Here is a 20,294-nt window from a genome sequence, read left to right as displayed (position 1 = left end):
GAGGGGGCCGGCTCTAGAGCCGCTTGCCCAGCGCTGTGGCCCAAGACAGAGGGAGCCCACCAGGAAATATCCAGGTGGGCGCCCCCAGCAGGCCGGCGCCTTAGGCGAATGCCAAGTTCGCCTAACGGTGGCGCAGGCCCTGTGAGTGTATAATAGAGCTCTGGAGCAATAAAACTCACAGCAATGTGCAGTGTGTATGAGTGTATCAAAGAGCTCTACAGCAATAAAATTCACATTAATGTGCAGTGTGTATTAGTGTATCACAGAGCTCCACAGATATAAAACTCACAATAATAGCACTGTTTATGAGTATATCATAGAAAGCCTTCACAATCAAAACTCACTGTAATGTGCAGAGTGTATGCGTGTATCACAGAGCTCCATAGCGATTAAAACTCACCCCAGAGCAGGTAAGTATGCCTCTCTTTTGCCAGTTGAAGTGTTGGGAGCCATGTTGCTGTGCTTGGAGTCAAATATATAATCCATATTAAAAGGATATCAGTGACAACAATACAGCCGTATACTGAAAATGACAGATTACTGTGTCCCTTAACAAGGACATACAACATACCTAACGGAAGTTAATTAATACAGCCTCTATTTAGACAGGAAGGTAGTGTAAATGGACATGTGTGAACCTCAGGTATTTTATTTCTCTGAAAATGAAATCATTTCAAATCGTTATTATTTTTTTGTTTTTATATTTATTTCAGACCTAACTGCAGTATCGAATTCCATGACTTCTGTGAATAATCATTTTACTGACTTGACAACACAACAGGGAATTATAGCCCAAAATCTAACTGATGTCAAAGCAAGAATCCAATCCACCAAAGACTCCTGTACAGGTTGTTCTGGGTTCCCTCCTCTCGATGGCCTGGCAATGGGCTCTAATTTCCAAAACACGGTAAGCAAGTTATATCGGCACAAAATAAAACAATATGCCGCTCTGTTTACAAGGGACAGTCTCTCCTTTTTTCTATCTCACAGCAATAATAATCATAATAATAAAAATATGTATCTAAACTGCAATAAACGTGTTTAGAAATCAAATCTGTCATTTTATGAACATTAATCTAAATGACACTTTTACAAATAAATAATTTTTTTTACTTGTGGGGTTGTTCCGGGTGGATAAAATCCAGTGAAAATAACAAACAAATGACAGTTGGGCCGAGAGAATTTGCAGCAGTCACCAAGATCCATTCAATGTCCAGATTAAAATTGGTGCATTTGCAACTGAATCCGATACAAAGTATACATTTTCAAAGTATAGGATTCAGAAGAGTCACAAGACATTTATTCTAAACTAAATAGACAACGATTGCAGCCAAAATGAGGCACATCCGCAAGTTATCATTCACTTGCTTTTTTGAAAGCAAGCGATGATTTTAAGTACTGTTTGCCCGCTGGCTGCTAGTGCAGAGCGAGGGTTAATTATGTGGTAGCTGGCCGCCGCTTGCCAGCCGCCACTTTAAACAGTTAAAAAGAAATAAATAAATAAAAACTAGTAGATAAATATTAAGGTCTCCACACCGTCTATAACAGGCTGTAGGGGTTAGTCAGCTCGAATAAGCATATACCCGATTTACACAAAAATCATTTTAAAAGGTGTCTCAATAAGGGCTCCTCAGACTGGTAATGAATAGGACTACACAGAAGTATCTATTAAAGGATCACTATAGGGTCAGGAACACAAACATGTATTCCTGACCCTATAGTGAAAACCCACTGCCCCCTTGGAGACATCATCAAAATTGCCGACTTTTAGCAAATCCATAGGGAAAGCATTGGATTGGCTAAAAGCGGCAAGTGGCGGGGTCACACACCGTTTTGGCCAATCAGTACCTCCTCATAGAGATGCATTGAATCAATGCATCTCTATGAGGAAAATTCTGCGTCTACATGGAGACGCTGAACGGCAGGGCTGCCTACTGTGCAGCACTGAGCCAGGAAGCACCTCCAGTGGCCATCTAAGGAGTGGCCACTTGAAGGTGTACCTAGGGGCAATATAAACACTGCCTTTTCTCTGAAAAGGCGGAGGCGGAGTGGGACCTCGGCGCTGGATTTAGGTACATGGCAAAGGGATTCTGTGCTGCGAGGAGGGGTACAATACGGTACTATAGTGCTAGGAATACAATTTTGTGTTTCTAGCCTATAGTTTCCCTTTAATTTCAAAGATGTATTGGCATTTAATAGCTAATTTTGTTAAAGGGACACTCTAAGTACCAGAACAACCTTTGCCTAATGAAGCAGTTTTTGTGTATTTTCCCCTGAAAAGGCAGTGTTTGCATAAAAATGCCTGAAGGTTATTATTATATTTACCAGAACAACTGCATTAAGCTGTAGTTGTTCTGGTGACTATAGTGTCCCTTTAAGTTAAAATGTTCATGAAGCAAAAAGAAACAAACTGAACTAAATATTGCTGATACAATGTAATAGGCAACTCTAGGACAGCTAATATATCAGTGTTTAAACAGACTTTATTTGCTACATGCCAACCAGATCACTGTTAAATGCATATCTATATTGTCTTGCTTCTTTTCATTAATGATGAGAAAGGGATATAGAGCTCACTTTGAATTCCAAGCTGACAGCTTGTATTTTATAGATTAAATAGTAGCTATAATCTATCACTGCCAACAAGCACTAACTGAGATTGAGACAGTAACAATAATTCTTACTATTGATAGAGATTGATGTTAGAGCTTGTTGGTATCTATTTACATTGGAGTACTAACACTGCCTCTAGTGGCCGTCCACCAGTTAGTGCTTGTTGACAGTGATCGATATAGCAACGATATAATCCATAAACTATAAGCTGTCCACTTTCAATTCACAGCAGGCTCTATATTCCTATTGATAGAGATTGATGTTAGAGCTTGTTGGTATCTATTTACATTGGAGTACTAACACTGCCTCTAGTGGCCGTCCACCAGTTAGTGCTTGTTGACAGTGATCGATATAGCAACGATATAATCCATAAACTATAAGCTGTCCACTTTCAATTCACAGCAGGCTCTATATTCCTATCTCATCTAGATCATTAAAATGTGGAATTATTGTAAATTTGCTGAGTTTCAAATCAACTCCTTCATTTCAGCTTCCAGACTTCACTAGTTCGAAGAAGACTGTCGATGATCTCTTGAGCTCCGGAATCAATTCTACATTAGACCAGGTACATAGGGAATAAATATCTACCTCAACAATGTGCTTGTTCTCTTAAATGGAAACTGTAGGCACCCAGGCCACTTCAGCTCATTGAAGTGGTCTGGGTGCAGTGCCCTTGGTCGCCCAACTACTGTTGGATGTCCTCACACTGTGCATGAGGACGTCCAGCATCATCAAAATCCCCATAGGAAAGAGGCGGAGTGGGACCTCGGCGCTGGATTTAGGTGCATGGCAAAGGGATTCTGTGCTGCGAGGAGGGGTACAATACGGTACTATAGTGCTAGGAATACAATTTTGTGTTTCTAGCCTATAGTTTCCCTTTAATTTCAAAGATTTATTGGCATTTAATTGCTTCAAGCAAAAATTATTTTGTTAAAGGGACACTCTAAGTACCAGAACAACTTTTGTCTAATGAAGCTGTTTTTGTGTATAGATCATGCCCTGGCATCTCATTGCTCAATTCTCTACTGTTTAGGAGTTAAATCACTTTGTTTAAACACCCCTGGCTGAGACTTAGTTTCCCTACACCCTCCCTTAAAGAGAAATCACATTTTTTTTTTAAACTTTCATTATTGCACAGTGTGTTTAATTAAGAATTCCCTATATCCTGCTATGTCAATTGCCTGCCAGAGTCTGTAGGAGCCTCTGTGTGTTATTAAAGTATAATTAACAGAACACGAGTTAAAATATTCTAAAGTAAACACACTGTGCTGTAAGATCTGATTGAAAATAAACAGTTTTATTTCATGCAGGTTGTGTGAGTTACAGCCAGGGGAGGTGTGGCTAGGTCTACATAAACCGAAACAAAAGTTATTTTTGCAGGGGCATGGTCTGTCACTAAAACTGCTTTGTCAAGCTATCTTGCTTATTGATGCTTTCTTTGTGGTCAATATCTAGATAAGTGAACACATATTTGCCTTTTTAGTTGTTTTAGCCAGAATTTATTTAATACCAGGTAGCTGGTGAGTTAAAGGGACCCTATAGTCACTGAAACAACTTTAGCTTAATAGAGCGGTTTTTGTGCATATATCATGCCTCTGAAGTTTAACTGCTCAATTCACTGCCATTTTTGAGTTAAATGATTACAGTTTTTTTTTATGCAACCTTAGCCACACCTCCCCTGGCTGTGATTGACACAGCCTGCATGAAAACAAAATGGTTTAATTTTCAATCAGATGTTACTTACTTTAAAAGTTTGTATCTCCTGCTTTGTAAATTGAACTTTAATCACACCCCACAGGCCCCTGCAGGGTTTAGAGCTATTAACAGAGCAGGAGATAAGATATTCTAAATTAAACCGCATTTACAATAAAGGAAGTGTAAACATTAGATGACTATTTATAGGAAGTGTTTAGGAAGGCTATGTAAGACACATGCAGGGAGGTGTGACTGGTGCTGCATAAACAAAGTCATTTAACTGCTAAATGACAGAGAATTGAACAGGAAGACTGCAGAGGCATGATCTATGCACCAAAACTGCTAACTTAAGCAAAAGTTGTTTTGGTGGCTATAGTGTCCCTTTATGGTAAGTCATTTTGCTCTAGTTAGAGTTTTACAATTTTGGCTTCTAGGAAAAATTTTAGGGCAAATCCATGGAATGTCATTAAAATGACAACTTTATAAGCTGTAGCACTTAGGCTACAATGTATCATGTTACAATAGCCAATTTAGCGATTCTTTCTATGCTTGTCAGTAAAAAGCAATCACTAACCATCGTTACCAACAACAGTCATTCTATATTCATAGTTACAAAATACGGCCTGGTTTCCTTGATCCCCTTTACGTTTAATGTCTGCATAAAAACTCACGTGTGTCCACAGATACTGGTCACCACTTAGGGCTTAATTCTGCAAATTAGACACTAATTGCCATTACAACTGCCCCAGGATGCAATAAATGGTTTATGCATCACATGTGCAATTCACATGCAATTAGTGTTTCCATAAAACTTATGTTTGACATTTCATACATATCTATAAAATACTAGAAACCATGCCCGTAGATAGGGTTAAATATGCAATACTTATGGTGATACGGTACTTAGTATTTTGCTTGTCTCCTGTTAATCTCTGTGGCTGATTATGAAACTTGACAGCAGCCTCTAATTACTAGTCTCTAACGGCAATACGAAACGGTTTCAATGCTACTGAATTTCTCTAACGTTGCTGCCCACCCCACCAAATCCACAGCAGCTCCCCACAGTCTTTAAGGCCTCAACTGAAGCATGGAGATTGACTTGCTGGTCACCACTGGAAAGTTAGCAGGTAAAGGCAGGATAGTGAGAAATCTGCTCTAGGGGGAAAGCGGTAGAAATAACAAAACATAGAAACCCACAAGTACTTGTTCTGCGATTGCTTGCAAGACTTTTATGTTTAACTTGTATATTGGAAGCAATACCTAAAAATCTGCATTGGTTTAATATCATACAAGGTGATTAAAACAATGTGGGGCAGAACAGATATTCTCGGGGATGGAAATTCCGTGCCCTATGCTACTAGCCAGATCATGAAAGTTACTTGCCACTGCAATACTGGGAGGGCCACTTGTCAGGGTTAAATTGTCACTTGCCTATGCCTATTCTGATTTCTGATATGTTGGCAATATGAGCAATTCCAATCTAATAATCTAATAATTTCCTCGGAATTTCAATGCAGAAGGTGCCTATCCCTTATATTAAACACATTTCTGCTTTCCCAGTCATTCTGGAGAAGAGTTATAAACATAATAGCCGAGCCATCGGACACGGACAGGGTTATTTACTGAAGTGAGAATTGAAAGTGAATATTACATTTAATGGAATACTATAAGCCTAGCATTTCTGATACTTCAGGGGACGAATCAGAGATTCCTCAGGGGTGACGTCTGTGCCATCTGGGTAATTCTGTCTCTTTTTTTTTTTTTTGTTTAAGTATATTATTTATACTTCTTTTCTCTCTCTCTCCAGCTTACTCTATGTTGTCTGTCTTTGTTTGCATCTTTTGTATTAATTTTACGCTGTACTCTCTCATTACCCCCATATGCATATTCTTCTAATGCTGGGTTTACTTAGTACTAACAATGTTTATCTACTTGAAATATCAATAGACTATCAGTGTTTAGATTACATCATGGAATATGAGACTTGGGGTACTGAGTTGTGTAACTTTTTTTTTTTTAATTAACAGGCGCGTAAAACGATATTAGATATTCCTGACACAGTCAAAAATCAAACCGGCAGTACCGTAACGAGTAAGTATTATTAATTCCGTTATTGATAACTTTGGCACAATAGATGTCAGTAATGCTAAGTTGGCCACTATTCTCTACAAAATGGATTATACAATTGACCTCTTCTTTAACAAAGTGACGAGAAAAGCATTACAAAACCAATATGTACAACAGCCAGGGGCAGATCTAGGGACAGCTAACACAGGCAAGTCGTGCTGGCTTCCCATAATGTATCAAGTTTAACAGTGTGTGTGTTAATTTGTATAACTGTTGTTCTACTGATAATATGTGATTTTTGCTATTTACTTACAGATGTGCAAGCGCAACTAGACAAAATAAAAAATGAAGTACAAAAAGCCGGCAATATGTCTTTCATTACGGATACCGTAAAAACAGTAAAAAGCTTTTTAAACGAAAGTGACACGTATGTGACAAAATATGAGCCTTCCGTCCAGCAATATGATTATTATAGGTAAATAAATGTTTAACTTTGTCAACAAAATCTGCTTAGTGTAAAACTGTTGGCAAAGTGTGGCCCTGCTGGTGGATATCCCAGATCGGGTATATGGGATTTGTTTCTTCAAAAGGGACGGTCACTACCCTGGACTCTTCATATGATGTTTATTTATACTGCTAACAGTAGAGATGACAATCTCATCCGATCACTGACCTCCCATAGAGGGAGAGTCACAGGCACAGCTTCAGCGTTAAACTATTGCCAAAATGGTTTAGCCACTAAAGGTAAAAAGGAGCCTGGAGACTAATGACCCCTTACCAACTTAAATGAGTCTATGGGGATGAGAGTGTTTCTTTAATGGTCTTGTGTTGCACTTACTATGAGAAAAAAAAATAACCCCAACACAAAAAAAAAAAACAGGATGGTGGGAGATGAGTCATGTTTTGATTCATGTTATACTATATATATTTTTATACTGTGCCCTTAAAGGGACACTATAGTCACCAGAACAACTACAACTTATTGTATTTGTTCTGGTGAGTATAGTCAGTCCCTGCATGTTTTTTTAATGTAAACACTGTGTTTTCAGAGAAAATGCATTGTTTACATTACAGCCTCGGGATACTTCCAGTGGCCACTCCTCAGATGGCTAGTTGAGGTGCTTTCTAGGGCAGTGCCAGTCAGTGTCTCCACCCTCTGCATGATTCATTGATTCAGTGCATCTTTATGAGGAGATGCTGACTGTCCAGGGCTGTGTTTGGCTTGTGCTGGCTCTGCCCCTGATCTGCCTCCATGACCATCTTAACCAATCCAATGCTTTCCTGTGGGAAAGCATTGTGATTGGCTGAGATCACCACTTCTGATGATGTCAGCAATGTAGGCAGAACAGGGGCAGAGCCAGCAGCAGCAGACTGGAATAAAGGTAAAATTTTACAATGTATAGGAGGCAAGGGATGGCCAGGGGGGCTTAAAAGTGTTTTGAACACTATAGGGTCAGGAATACATGTTTGTGTTCCTGACCTTTTGGTGTTCCTTTAAGTAACAAATGACTCACCCTGCTGGCTTGACATTTAAACCATTTATTAACGTAATATGTTTATTTATGCACACTTGGCTATGTAGGACCTTGCACCAGCTCACTGAACGTTCTATAACAGGAAAGGCCAAAAGGTAGGCCCCCAACTGTTGTAGAACTACAGGCTGGCAAAGCATTAAGGAGTACGTAGTTCTATAGCTCTAGAGGATTCTACTTCTTTTCTCCACCATTGATGTAATGTATGACAGTTATTGGGAATAGGCCTTAATAAGACAAAACATCCCAGGTAGGCAACAGGTGAATTGTTTATTTTCTCTGTCTTACAGATGGATTGTCGGAATCTGCCTCTGTTGCATTGTGCTCTTAGTGGTTGTGTGCAACTTGTTTGGTCTGTTTTGTGGCCCCTGTGGTCACAGAGATAATGTTGACCCAACAGAACGCAGCTGTCTATCTAACTCTGGTGGAGATTTCTTCATGGCGTAAGTGTAATTTTATCATATCGTGCTCGTTTTCTTTGCTTGATAGAGTAACTCTTTTTTAAGACCTTCTTTATTATATTTTTCATCCAGTGTTTTTTTTAAGTCACTCTTTACGTGTTCCATCTGGCAACAGATACACACAGGGCCGGACTGGGGATACAAAGCAGCCCTGGAAAAAAATCTATGCCAGTATTCCAGTATCCACAATGATGGCAGCACTCCTCGGTCTTTATTTAAATCCAAATAACTCTTATTGAATATACATTAAAAATAGATCAACGTTTTGAGCCCCACATTGGGCATTCTTCAGGATAAAAAAAATGAACATGTACTTTTAACTGCCACACCACCTTATATACCATAAGGGAAAATAAATGATTGAAAGACTCACCCCAGCTGATATGAATGCCCGGCTGGCGTCCTGCTAGTTGCTGTACACATGTGCACCGGTATCCAATCTGTGCTGTACAACGTAATGACGTAACACGCGTTTCTATGGCAACATTGCCGCGGTTCCATGGCAACGAGCGGACGCCGTTCGGGCAGAGTGAAAACAAACTGATCGAGACTTGCAATCAGACTAGTGAAGCTGTGAAAAGTGAGAGGACGGATGTAATAGATCTGGGATAAACCAAACTGTTAATACAAGATAAAGTGCTGATACAGATATTGTGCAAATATATTATAGAACATGCAATTCTATTATGAAACTTTAAAAGTGATACAGTGATTCACCATAACATATAAATATGATATAAGGGACCTGGCTGAGTACAGCCAGTGTAAAATCTCTTAGATTAAAGTGCTGAGAAAGTGCTTATGGTTGCTCTCTGAGGTATTTGCTATTTATTGCTAATATAAAGGAAGTTAGTGATATACTGTTATATATATTATAGTGCTGTAAAGTGCTAAAGAATTAATAAAGTGCAAAGCAGATATCTATATATATTTAAAATTAATCCTTGAATATATAGCTAGTAATAAACCTAACTAAACAAAACACTACATATACTGGTAAAAACAATTTGATAATACACAAGCTGGAAATAAATTAAAGGAATGAATGGAGCAACTAATTGTCATTGAGTCTTCTAGGGTACACTGTGTTGAGTTCATGAATCGAGTACGCTTCTCTGTTGAGCAGCATTCGGCCTCTGTCACCTCCTCTTCTGGGTTGTGGTATATGGTCAATGGCCACGAATTTTGGTGTAGACAAAGGGTGTTGTTCAGCCAAAAAGTGTTTCGCTACTGGCTTATCAGAAGTGGCGTCTCTGTAGCCAGTCTAATACTTGAACGATGCCCTCGTATTCTTTCACATAATGGGGTCTCCGTTTTGCTCACGTAGTTCAAACCACATGGACATGTCAACTTGTACACAACATATGGTGATCTGCACGTAATCGTGTGCCTGATTTCATACTTCTTGTTTTGTGTGTGGATGATTGAAGGATTTAGCTTGTAACATATGCCCACATGTGACACAGCCGACACAGTGGACGGATCCCCGGTTTACTGTCTTAGATGCTTTGGTGTAGCTCTTCACTGGATCAGTCTGTACCAGCATATCTTGTAAGTTCTTGTTTCTTTTAAAACAAATCAGTGGGGCATCTTTGAAGACTTTGGGAAGTGTGTCATCTGTAGAGATAATTTGCTAGTTGTCCCTGATGACCCTAGACACCGAGGGTGAGTGGTAATGAAAAATCATGGGAAATACTATTCTCTATGGAACGTCAACTACCCGAGGTGCATATGCTTCTCTAGCTTCTTTTAATGCTCGCTCAAGGATGTTACTTTTGTAACCACGATTGAGAAACCTTTGGTTAATTTCCTTTAGCTGTCTTTCCATCACTTCTGAGTTTGAGTTATTCCTGATAACATGAAGAAATTGTGCTTTAGGGATGTGCTTTCAGGAATGTGCACTCTGGGAATGTAGTAGCGTGTTACGGTCAGTAGGTTTGGAATATAATGAATATTCAATTTGATGTTCTCCAACCTTTAATTCCAAATCCAAATAGTGGACACTCTGTTGACTGATGTTCGCTGTTAATCTAACTGGCGTGGATAATTTGTTTAGATCTTCTACCATGTCAGACGCCTCTGCATAAGAACCAGGCCATATAATGAGCAAATCGTCAATATAGCGAAAGTACTCCACTACATTGTGCCCATATTGTGACAATATGTACTTTTCTTCATAATCATACATCTACGAATTTGCGTACATGGGGGCCATCGCCGCCCCCATAGAAGTGCCCGCCACTTGCAGAAACCATTGATCTTCAAACCGAAAATAATTATTTTGGAGTGTCAACATAAAGAATTCAAGAACAAATTCAATGGGGGGGACCTTGGTCATTCTTGGCTTGTGTAAGCACGGCTCTCATTGCATCGACACCCTCTTCATGGGGGATGACAGTGTATAAGCTCGCCGCATCCATAGTTATTAAAATTGCCTTAATTGCATCAAATTGTATTTTCGAAATTTTCGTGAGTAGTGTCTGTGTATCTTTAACGCAGGTATGTAGATCTTCACTGGCCCTTTGAAGATAAAATCTAGCCATTTCGAAATTAGATTGACATGACACAGACACACACACACCATGACAGACACACACATACACTCACACTGACACAAATAATTGCTACCTGTGTGCAGGCAGCCGTCTGTGCTGCCGGCCGCAGGAGGAGCTCTGATGGCGGCCGCAGGGGGGAGCTGGCTGTACTGTCTCTGCTCCCCAGCGCGCAGCTTAATGAGACCGGGGTCGGAATAGGACTTCATATCCGGCCCTGGATACACACAGACAGCAAAAATATTTAAGTTGATTTCTTTTTTTCGTTTTTCTCATTTGTTTTAGAGTACAGAAAATAATACGCATCATACAATAGCTCTCACGTCACCGTGACCATATTTCTAGTAGGGCTATTCTAGACTAGTAGCTTACTAGACTTGTACAATGTTGAGTCATCCAGTAAGTGTTCGCCCGCATCCCCAATATCCTTCGCCACCTTTTACCTTGTTGTCTCCCTCCTTACAAAAGAGAGACTGTATATTGACATCTTCGTTAAAGTAGTAAGAAAATAAACAAAAAGAAAAGAGCAAGTAAAGGAGGGAATGAAAAGGGGAGGAAGTACAAGGGGAAGGGGGGATAAGTTGATTTCTTACAATTAGAAATAATTCTCAATAATAGAGATTAATCGGATTTAACCTGTAAATGTGCTGTTCCTGTATTGTGTTTATTACACATGCAATGCAACAACACAAGCAAATAGTTTAATTAAACACAAATTAGAGGAAACTTTTTTAAGGTAAAGATAAAGATCCAGCACTCCAGCTCATTTAGGATATCTTTGAGTAAGGGGGAGGATGTGTTACCATTGCTGTCCTCAAAGCATGCACTGAGATTTAATCACATGCCTGAGAAATGCTAGCTAGGGACATAACTGCAGCTATGGCTGTACCTCTCACTTACCACCTGGGGTTATTATTTAATGTTCCTATTTTTACAACCAAACATGCAAAGGATTAAAAGTTCTTCCGCCCCTCAGTTCCCCTTAATGACTGCAAGGCACATGTTCATGATTTCTGTGATTTTTAATACATAATAAAAATGTAACATTATAACGATTCATTGTCACATTTCCATCGAATTCTGCTCTCAGTGTTTCTTTTAATTCTTGAAAATAGTCCTTAGGATGCAGCAGGACTAGACATGAGGGGCCCCACGTGTGTCAATGGATATTCCTGAGACACTAAGTAGTAGTGGTAGCAGGGATACAATTACATTCTTGTCTGTCTAGGGGCAGATCTAAGGAGTGATGCCCTCATAGATCCATATGACTTAATGCACTTGCAAAGCACTGTCACAACTGTTCTGCCAGGGAATGAATGCCCTGATTGGGATAACATTTAATGTAACTGGCGAAGTTGTTATTTAATATAACTGGTTAATAACAGCTGCCCTAATCTTTTTTTTCTTTACATGTTGCTGTTGCAAAAACAAACAAACAAACATACCCTTTCTATATATTTTGTAAAGAAAAATGCTCACTATTAAAAAAAAGTAAGAAATCACAACTAGATGGTGCTGTGGTCATTAGTTTAGGAAGTTATGAGAACACTGATAGTAAAAAAAATAAAAGATTTCCGAATGACTTATCGTGTTTGTTTTCCCTTCACTTCAGAGGTACTGGATTCAGTTTTATTTTTGCGTGGCTACTGATGTTGGTGGTGGTTGTGCTCTTCATCATCGGTGGAAATTCCTATACTTTGTTCTGCAAACCGTGGGATAATAGCCAACTTTTTCAGGTACAGATCACATCATTATTATATTGTTTGGATAAATGAGTTGTACACATTATTATTTTCTGTTCGTGTCTAAAGAAATGTAAGAAATTAAACTAGAGAATAAATAAATAAAACTTGAAAATACGTAAAACTAGAAATAGTTAGGTGGATTACCAATATACTGTAATTAAACGTTCTTTTTTGTGATATTTTTTTTTATCAGTTTGCTGACACAGAGTTGAACTTATCTCAAACTTTCAAAATCAATGGCTTAAACATATCATCATTATATAGGTATGTATGTGTTGGGCACCATTTTATTTTCATCCATAGATTATTTTTAATAATGTGCTTCATGTCCGCACAGACTAAAAACTGTTTTTTGTATATGCTATATTCTTCATGTCTAGCTCCTTGATGAATAACCTAAATCCATGACTAGATATATGAATGATACACATTATCAGTGGCGACATATGTTCCCATTACCGTTCCTATTTTGTGAAAATGATACAGAGGTTTGTTATTCACAAGAAGCAAGTTAGTTAGATAGGAACAATGCATATCACGTAATGTCTGATCTCAAAAACAAACATTACATGCTAAAACCCAGTTTTCTAGTGCTGTATTTTATTTTTCTACCATTGGAAATTATACCTACTCCTTTACCCGTTTCTATTCCATCATAAACCGATTAAATGGCTTACTACCTTTGCATGACTTATAGGGTCATTCAATAAAGTGAGAATTCTCAGGAAATTTAAAGTCAATTTCAAATCTAAGGCCAGAGTAGCTGAACTGAAGCAGAGATGGCTTGAATAATGTTTCCAGTTCTGCTATTTTCACCTTACATTTCAAATTTATTTTTGATTCACTTTGAATTCTTACTATGAATAAACCTGCTAAACTATACTTTTAACTCATTTTTTTAATTCTGTGTGATCCTGATGGTATTTGTCATGTGGCTTGTAGGCAAATAGGGACTAATGCCAGACCCCGCCAGGATATCTCTTGCACCAGGAAGTGGGCATTAGTAATTGTTCCTATTTAAGGCCATGTGAAGATGCTAAATTTAAATTGATGTAGCTGGACCTTGAAACATGTAGGTGTTATGGACAAATGTTTTGGTTGGCCAAGGAATTTACTTTTATCTAACTTCTTCATACATAGTTAGTGTAACTGGCTTAAATCAAAGAAAAAAATTTACCTCCACAAATCAGCGATAGTTAACAACTAAAGTAAAGAAAATGTTACTTGCGCTTTCTCCTTAATCCCTATGTATATTTAGACAAATGGAGGTCATTTAGTTGCTCCAATGGCCATTGGAGGTAAGGCCCGCCTGCCAACGTCAAGGCAGACCCCCCTAAGCGGGTCCTAACACTGACCCTTCAGCCTGCTTCCTTGAGCTTCTGGCAAAAATATCTCTAATGAGACAGAAAGGGGTATTTTTTATATACACCCCTATACTTATTAACCCTTAATAGGGAACACATGGGATGGGCAGCAGCATTGTAACCAGGCTGTGTGATACAAAGTAAATACAAATACAAAAAGAGAAGTCCTGCGCTTAGTCCCATGCTGGACCAGCTGCAATGACTACAATACACATCAGCCCCAATATATAGTAAAAACCAAAGTAAAGAAAATGTTACTTGCGCTTTCTCCTTAATCCCTATGTATATTTAGACAAATGGAGGTCATTTAGTTGCTCCAATGGCCATTGGAGGTAAGGCCCGCCTGCCAACGTCAAGGCAGACCCCCCTAAGCGGGTCCTAACACTGACCCTTCAGCCTGCTTCCTTGAGCTTCTGGCAAAAATATCTCTAATGAGACAGAAAGGGGTATTTTTTACATACACCCCTATACTTATTAACCCTTAATAGGGAACACATGGGATGGGCAGCAGCATTGTAACCAGGCTGTGTGATACAAAGTAAATACAAAAAGAGAAGTCCTGCGCTTAGTCCCATGCTGGACCAGCTGCAATGACTACAATACACATCAGCCCCAATATATAGTAAAAACCAAAGTAAAGAAAATGTTACTTGCGCTTTCTCCTTAATCCCTATGTATATTTAGACAAATGGAGGTCATTTAGTTGCTCCAATGGCCATTGGAGGTAAGGCCCGCCTGCCAACGTCAAGGCAGACCCCCCTAAGCGGGTCCTAACACTGACCCTTCAGCCTGCTTCCTTGAGCTTCTGGCAAAAATATCTCTAATGAGACAGAAAGGGGTATTTTTTATATACACCCCTATACTTATTAACCCTTAATAGGGAACACATGGGATGGGCAGCAGCATTGTAACCAGGCTGTGTGATACAAAGTAAATACAAATACAAAAAGAGAAGTCCTGCGCTTAGTCCCATGCTGGACCAGCTGCAATGACTACAATACACATCAGCCCCAATATATAGTAAAAACCAAAGTAAAGAAAATGTTACTTGCGCTTTCTCCTTAATCCCTATGTATATTTAGACAAATGGAGGTCATTTAGTTGCTCCAATGGCCATTGGAGGTAAGGCCCGCCTGCCAACGTCAAGGCAGACCCCCCTAAGCGGGTCCTAACACTGACCCTTCAGCCTGCTTCCTTGAGCTTCTGGCAAAAATATCTCTAATGAGACAGAAAGGGGTATTTTTTATATACACCCCTATACTTATTAACCCTTAATAGGGAACACATGGGATGGGCAGCAGCATTGTAACCAGGCTGTGTGATACAAAGTAAATACAAATACAAAATTTGTATTTGTATTTACTTTGTATCACACAGCCTGGTTACAATGCTGCTGCCCATCCCATGTGTTCCCTATTAAGGGTTAATAAGTATAGGGGTGTATATAAAAAATACCCCTTTCTGTCTCATTAGAGATATTTTTGCCAGAAGCTCAAGGAAGCAGGCTGAAGGGTCAGTGTTAGGACCCGCTTAGGGGGGTCTGCCTTGACGTTGGCAGGCGGGCCTTACCTCCAATGGCCATTGGAGCAACTAAATGACCTCCATTTGTCTAAATATACATAGGGATTAAGGAGAAAGCGCAAGTAACATTTTCTTTACTTTGGTTTTTACTATATATTGGGGCTGATGTGTATTGTAGTCATTGCAGCTGGTCCAGCATGGGACTAAGCGCAGGACTTCTCTTTTTGTATTTGTATTTACTTTGTATCACACAGCCTGGTTACAATGCTGCTGCCCATCCCATGTGTTCCCTATTAAGGGTTAATAAGTATAGGGGTGTATATAAAAAATACCCCTTTCTGTCTCATTAGAGATATTTTTGCCAGAAGCTCAAGGAAGCAGGCTGAAGGGTCAGTGTTAGGACCCGCTTAGGGGGGTCTGCCTTGACGTTGGCAGGCGGGCCTTACCTCCAATGGCCATTGGAGCAACTAAATGACCTCCATTTGTCTAAATATACATAGGGATTAAGGAGAAAGCGCAAGTAACATTTTCTTTACTTTGGTTTTTACTATATATTGGGGCTGATGTGTATTGTAGTCATTGCAGCTGGTCCAGCATGGGACTAAGCGCAGGACTTCTCTTTTTGTATTTGTATTTACTTTGTATCACACAGCCTGGTTACAATGCTGCTGCCCATCCCATGTGTTCCCTATTAAGGGTTAATAAGTATAGGGGTGTATATAAAAAATACCCCTTTCTGTCTCATTAGAGATATTTTTGCCAGAAGCTCAAGGAAGCAGGCTGAAGGGTCAGTGTTAGGACCCGCTTAGGGGGGTCTGCCTTGACGTTGGCAGGCGGGCCTTACCTCCAATGGCCATTGGAGCAACTAAATGACCTCCATTTGTCTAAATATACATAGGGATTAAGGAGAAAGCGCAAGTAACATTTTCTTTACTTTGGTGTTTACTATATATTGGGGCTGATGTGTATTGTAGTCATTGCAGCTGGTCCAGCATGGGACTAAGCGCAGGACTTCTCTTTTTGTATTTGTATTTACTTTGTATCACACAGCCTGGTTACAATGCTGCTGCCCATCCCATGTGTTCCCTATTAAGGGTTAATAAGTATAGGGGTGTATATAAAAAATACCCCTTTCTGTCTCATTAGAGATATTTTTGCCAGAAGCTCAAGGAAGCAGGCTGAAGGGTCAGTGTTAGGACCCGCTTAGGGGGGTCTGCCTTGACGTTGGCAGGCGGGCCTTACCTCCAATGGCCATTGGAGCAACTAAATGACCTCCATTTGTCTAAATATACATAGGGATTAAGGAGAAAGCGCAAGTAACATTTTCTTTACTTTGGTTTTTACTATATATTGGGGCTGATGTGTATTGTAGTCATTGCAGCTGGTCCAGCATGGGACTAAGCGCAGGACTTCTCTTTTTGTATTTATAGTTAACAACTAGTATGTTTCAAGTTGTTTTGGGAATACAAGTCTGTGACACACTCAATTTCTTTTGGTACAATTTCCAAGCATTAACGGACTTGTAGTTCTGCTCAATATCTTCAATGCACCATCTTCAGGACGGTCCATTGATTATTACACCTTGCATTAAAATGAACAAACTTCTAACGGTACATTATTCTAATGGTCACTCTTTATTTTGCAGAAATTGCCAGAATAATACGTCTTTGTGGCAGGCGCTAAACCTGAATAGTAAAATCGATCTGGATAGTCTCCTAAACATCAGTCAGGTAAGTTAGCTCAGCCTCCTGACTGTTCAAACATCATGGCTGATTTAGCAACTTCCTCCTATCTCCCCTCCCCCTAAAAATAAAAATAACCATTAAGCTCATTGGAAGACAACAGGGCAAAATAATTCCTTTAATTTGGCTGAAAGATGTCATCTGCATTGTAGGCCAGCTGTATTGAATTGCACAAACTTTCACCTGATTTGACCCAATTTTCTCTGAGATGGACATAATACCAAATTAATTAATATATTAACGAATATATCTGCTGCCCGGACACTTAGACCATTGCAGAATTATTATAAATGAACAAATAAATATGACCCTGTCTGTCACATCACCTGTGGTATGTGAGCTTTATTAACAAACCACGATGGGCATGTAATGCAAGATCCCCTAGGAACCACGAATAACAGTCCCATAAGCTCTTCCTATACCCTACGTGTAGGAAGTGAAGGATTAATAAACATAAGAGGGGTGGGTTAAAGGTAGTTCAAACATTGGCTTTGGGCTCCCATTCCCCTAGTCTCCTAACCCCCCTTCTAATACGCTAGAAGTCGTACCTGAGGCTCAGTTACCAGTTCTCCTTTCACTAATAGGACCACATCCAGGTACTTTGCTGGGCTTATTTTGTATTCTCTCTCTGAATGCATCCTGTGTGGTTGGAGGACTCAATGTCATACTTTATATTTTATGTTTTGTTGGGTGTTTTCACATATTTGCACATTATTTTATTATTATTGGTATTGATTGGGGTGTATTGGGTGCAGTACAGGAAATTTCGTTGCAATACTTTTTTTAAAATTTGTATCTATTTGTTTTGGTATTTTTTATCAGTGTTTTTGCACTTTATAGAACTTATTATATTAGTCATGGTACAACCCCTGGTACAATGCTGGAGAAGGCAGGGTTCCCTGATACTAAAAAGTGAGGTCTATAGTGTTTGATTTCGCATCCCTTTCTGATAAATTCTGCCTCTTACTTTTTCTGCATTATGTCTTTTGCCATTATTTGTGATTTATATATAACTTTGTGATCAATATATGTCCCTCCACTTTGACACTATACTGTTTTTCTATAATATTTTATGAAGATAGTAATTAATAATTTAGTTTATATAACTTTTAATTATCGACATAGCTGACCATTAATTCACATGTAATTAAAAAATGATCATTCTGAGTTCAATGAATGTTATTATTATTTTGATTTAAAGTATACAGATCAAGTCAACAAGACTCTCGATGACACCAAAGTCAACATAAATAATCTAACATTTCTAGAGGACAGTCAGAAGGACCAAGTCACAAAGGTGTCCAATGCAGGAATTAATGACCTCAACTTCACAGATGTCCAACAACAGGTAAAAAAAGATTTAGAAAATCAGAGACATGGGCATTGCACTCTGTCTATACTGACACCAAATATGGACAGTGAGTTGGTATGTTTATTGTGTGGCAAGAGCTAATAAGTTCAGGCCCTGGAGCGCTGAAACGCACACTTTCTCTCACATTCTCTCTTTGTTTACATTCTTAAAGGGACACTACAGTCACCAGAACCACTCCAGTTTAATGTAGTGGTTCTGGAGTCTACATCCTGTCACTGCAGGCTTTTCGATGAAAACTATGCATATTCAGAGAAAATTAAAATGTTTACATTGCTGCCTAGGGACACCTCTAGGGGCAGTCACTCTGACGGCTGCTAGAGGTCCTTCCTGGGTCAGTGATGCACAGTGTCCAGCACCTACGGTCAGTGTCTCCACGCATTGCATGGAGACAATATACATTCCTCCTAGACATGCATTGATTCAGTACATCTCTATTAGATGCTGGTAGGTGCAGCACAGTGTTTTCCTGTGCATGCGCAATAGCCTCCAAATGCTTTCCTATGCATTGTCTGAGATTGTCAAATATGATTACCTCATCCATGGAGGTGGAACCAGGGGGAACCAGCCACGACGAGACAAGCATGACGTGGGAGAAAACATGAGTAAAAACACCTTTTGAAAGTGATGCAAGTAGGGGGGGGGGGGGGGGGACCTAGATGGTTAGTTTAACATTATATTGCCAGGAATACGTTTCTGTTCCTGACACTGTAGTGTTTCTTTAAATCTCTCCTTTTAATGTGTTTTCTGATTTAAATTTATATCTTTATTCTCCCCCTGGGGGCCCATTTTTATACTTTCTTTTCCTACAGCAGTCAGTGTACACCACTTTCTTCCGCATTCTTAGCTTCTGTTTGTCACCCATTCCCTCCTACGCCCATCATGCATTGAGATGGAACAGAAAACAGAGCAGGGTTGGAGAATGTCTCATAGTCAGACGGTTTGATTCACTTTGAATTCAATCTGAATCATAGAAACATTTGCACATTAGTGAAAAGCCATGAGTGACTACATTTTGTTAAAAGCACTATAGTCACCCAGACCATTTCACCTCAATGCAATAGTCCCTGTCATCTTAACACTGCAATGTAATACATTTAAGGTTTTTTGTACATTGCAGGGTTAAGTCCACCTCTAGTGACTATCAATATAACAGCCACTAGAGGTACTACAGCGGCACTGACCCGGTAAAATGCGGCCATGTAACGCAGAAGCCCCATAGGAAAGCAATCATTGAATTTTTCCTATGGTAGTTGCTGTGCATGCGCATGAGTTAACCAATTGCTCCCTGTGAGGAGCATTAGATTGGACCATTGATAGAGGAGGGTGATGTCATGGGGGAAGGGAGCTAAGCAGCAGCAAAAGAGCCTCAGCGCTTGGAAAAGGTGAGTACAAATGATTTTCTTTTACCCTTTATATGTCAAACGGTGGGCAGGGAGACACCTAGTGCAACAAGGACAGGGACACTATAGTGTTAGGAATGCAGGTTTGTAAACTATAGTGTTCCTTTAAATCTAATTTCCATTGTTTTATTTCAGATGAACAAAAACATCACTGTTGCAAACCTTACTGCATTTGCAGAACTATTGGATAACATTGCAAGTGTAAGTTAATACATAATAATTCATTAATA

General features: G+C 39.4%; 1 protein-coding gene across 1 annotated transcript in view; it reads left to right on the top strand.

Moving 5' to 3' along the window:
• LOC134575653 (prominin-1-A-like) overlaps window positions 1-20,294 on the top strand; it is a 125,055-nt gene that overhangs the window by 87,339 nt on the left and 17,422 nt on the right. Inside the window, exons 8-17 of the mRNA XM_063435001.1 lie at window positions 714-907; window positions 3,104-3,178; window positions 6,336-6,399; window positions 6,691-6,850; window positions 8,198-8,350; window positions 12,533-12,656; window positions 12,859-12,929; window positions 17,196-17,280; window positions 18,494-18,640; window positions 20,200-20,265. Of these exons, the coding sequence (XP_063291071.1) occupies window positions 714-907; window positions 3,104-3,178; window positions 6,336-6,399; window positions 6,691-6,850; window positions 8,198-8,350; window positions 12,533-12,656; window positions 12,859-12,929; window positions 17,196-17,280; window positions 18,494-18,640; window positions 20,200-20,265 (1,139 nt within the window). The remainder of the gene's footprint in view (window positions 1-713; window positions 908-3,103; window positions 3,179-6,335; window positions 6,400-6,690; window positions 6,851-8,197; window positions 8,351-12,532; window positions 12,657-12,858; window positions 12,930-17,195; window positions 17,281-18,493; window positions 18,641-20,199; window positions 20,266-20,294) is intronic.

The sequence above is a fragment of the Pelobates fuscus genome, chromosome 10 (genome assembly GCF_036172605.1).
Source record: "Pelobates fuscus isolate aPelFus1 chromosome 10, aPelFus1.pri, whole genome shotgun sequence".
Lineage (NCBI taxonomy): Eukaryota > Metazoa > Chordata > Amphibia > Anura > Pelobatidae > Pelobates > Pelobates fuscus.
The sequence above is the reverse complement of the archived record's forward strand: the minus strand, read 5'-3'. Positions and strand labels throughout refer to the sequence as shown.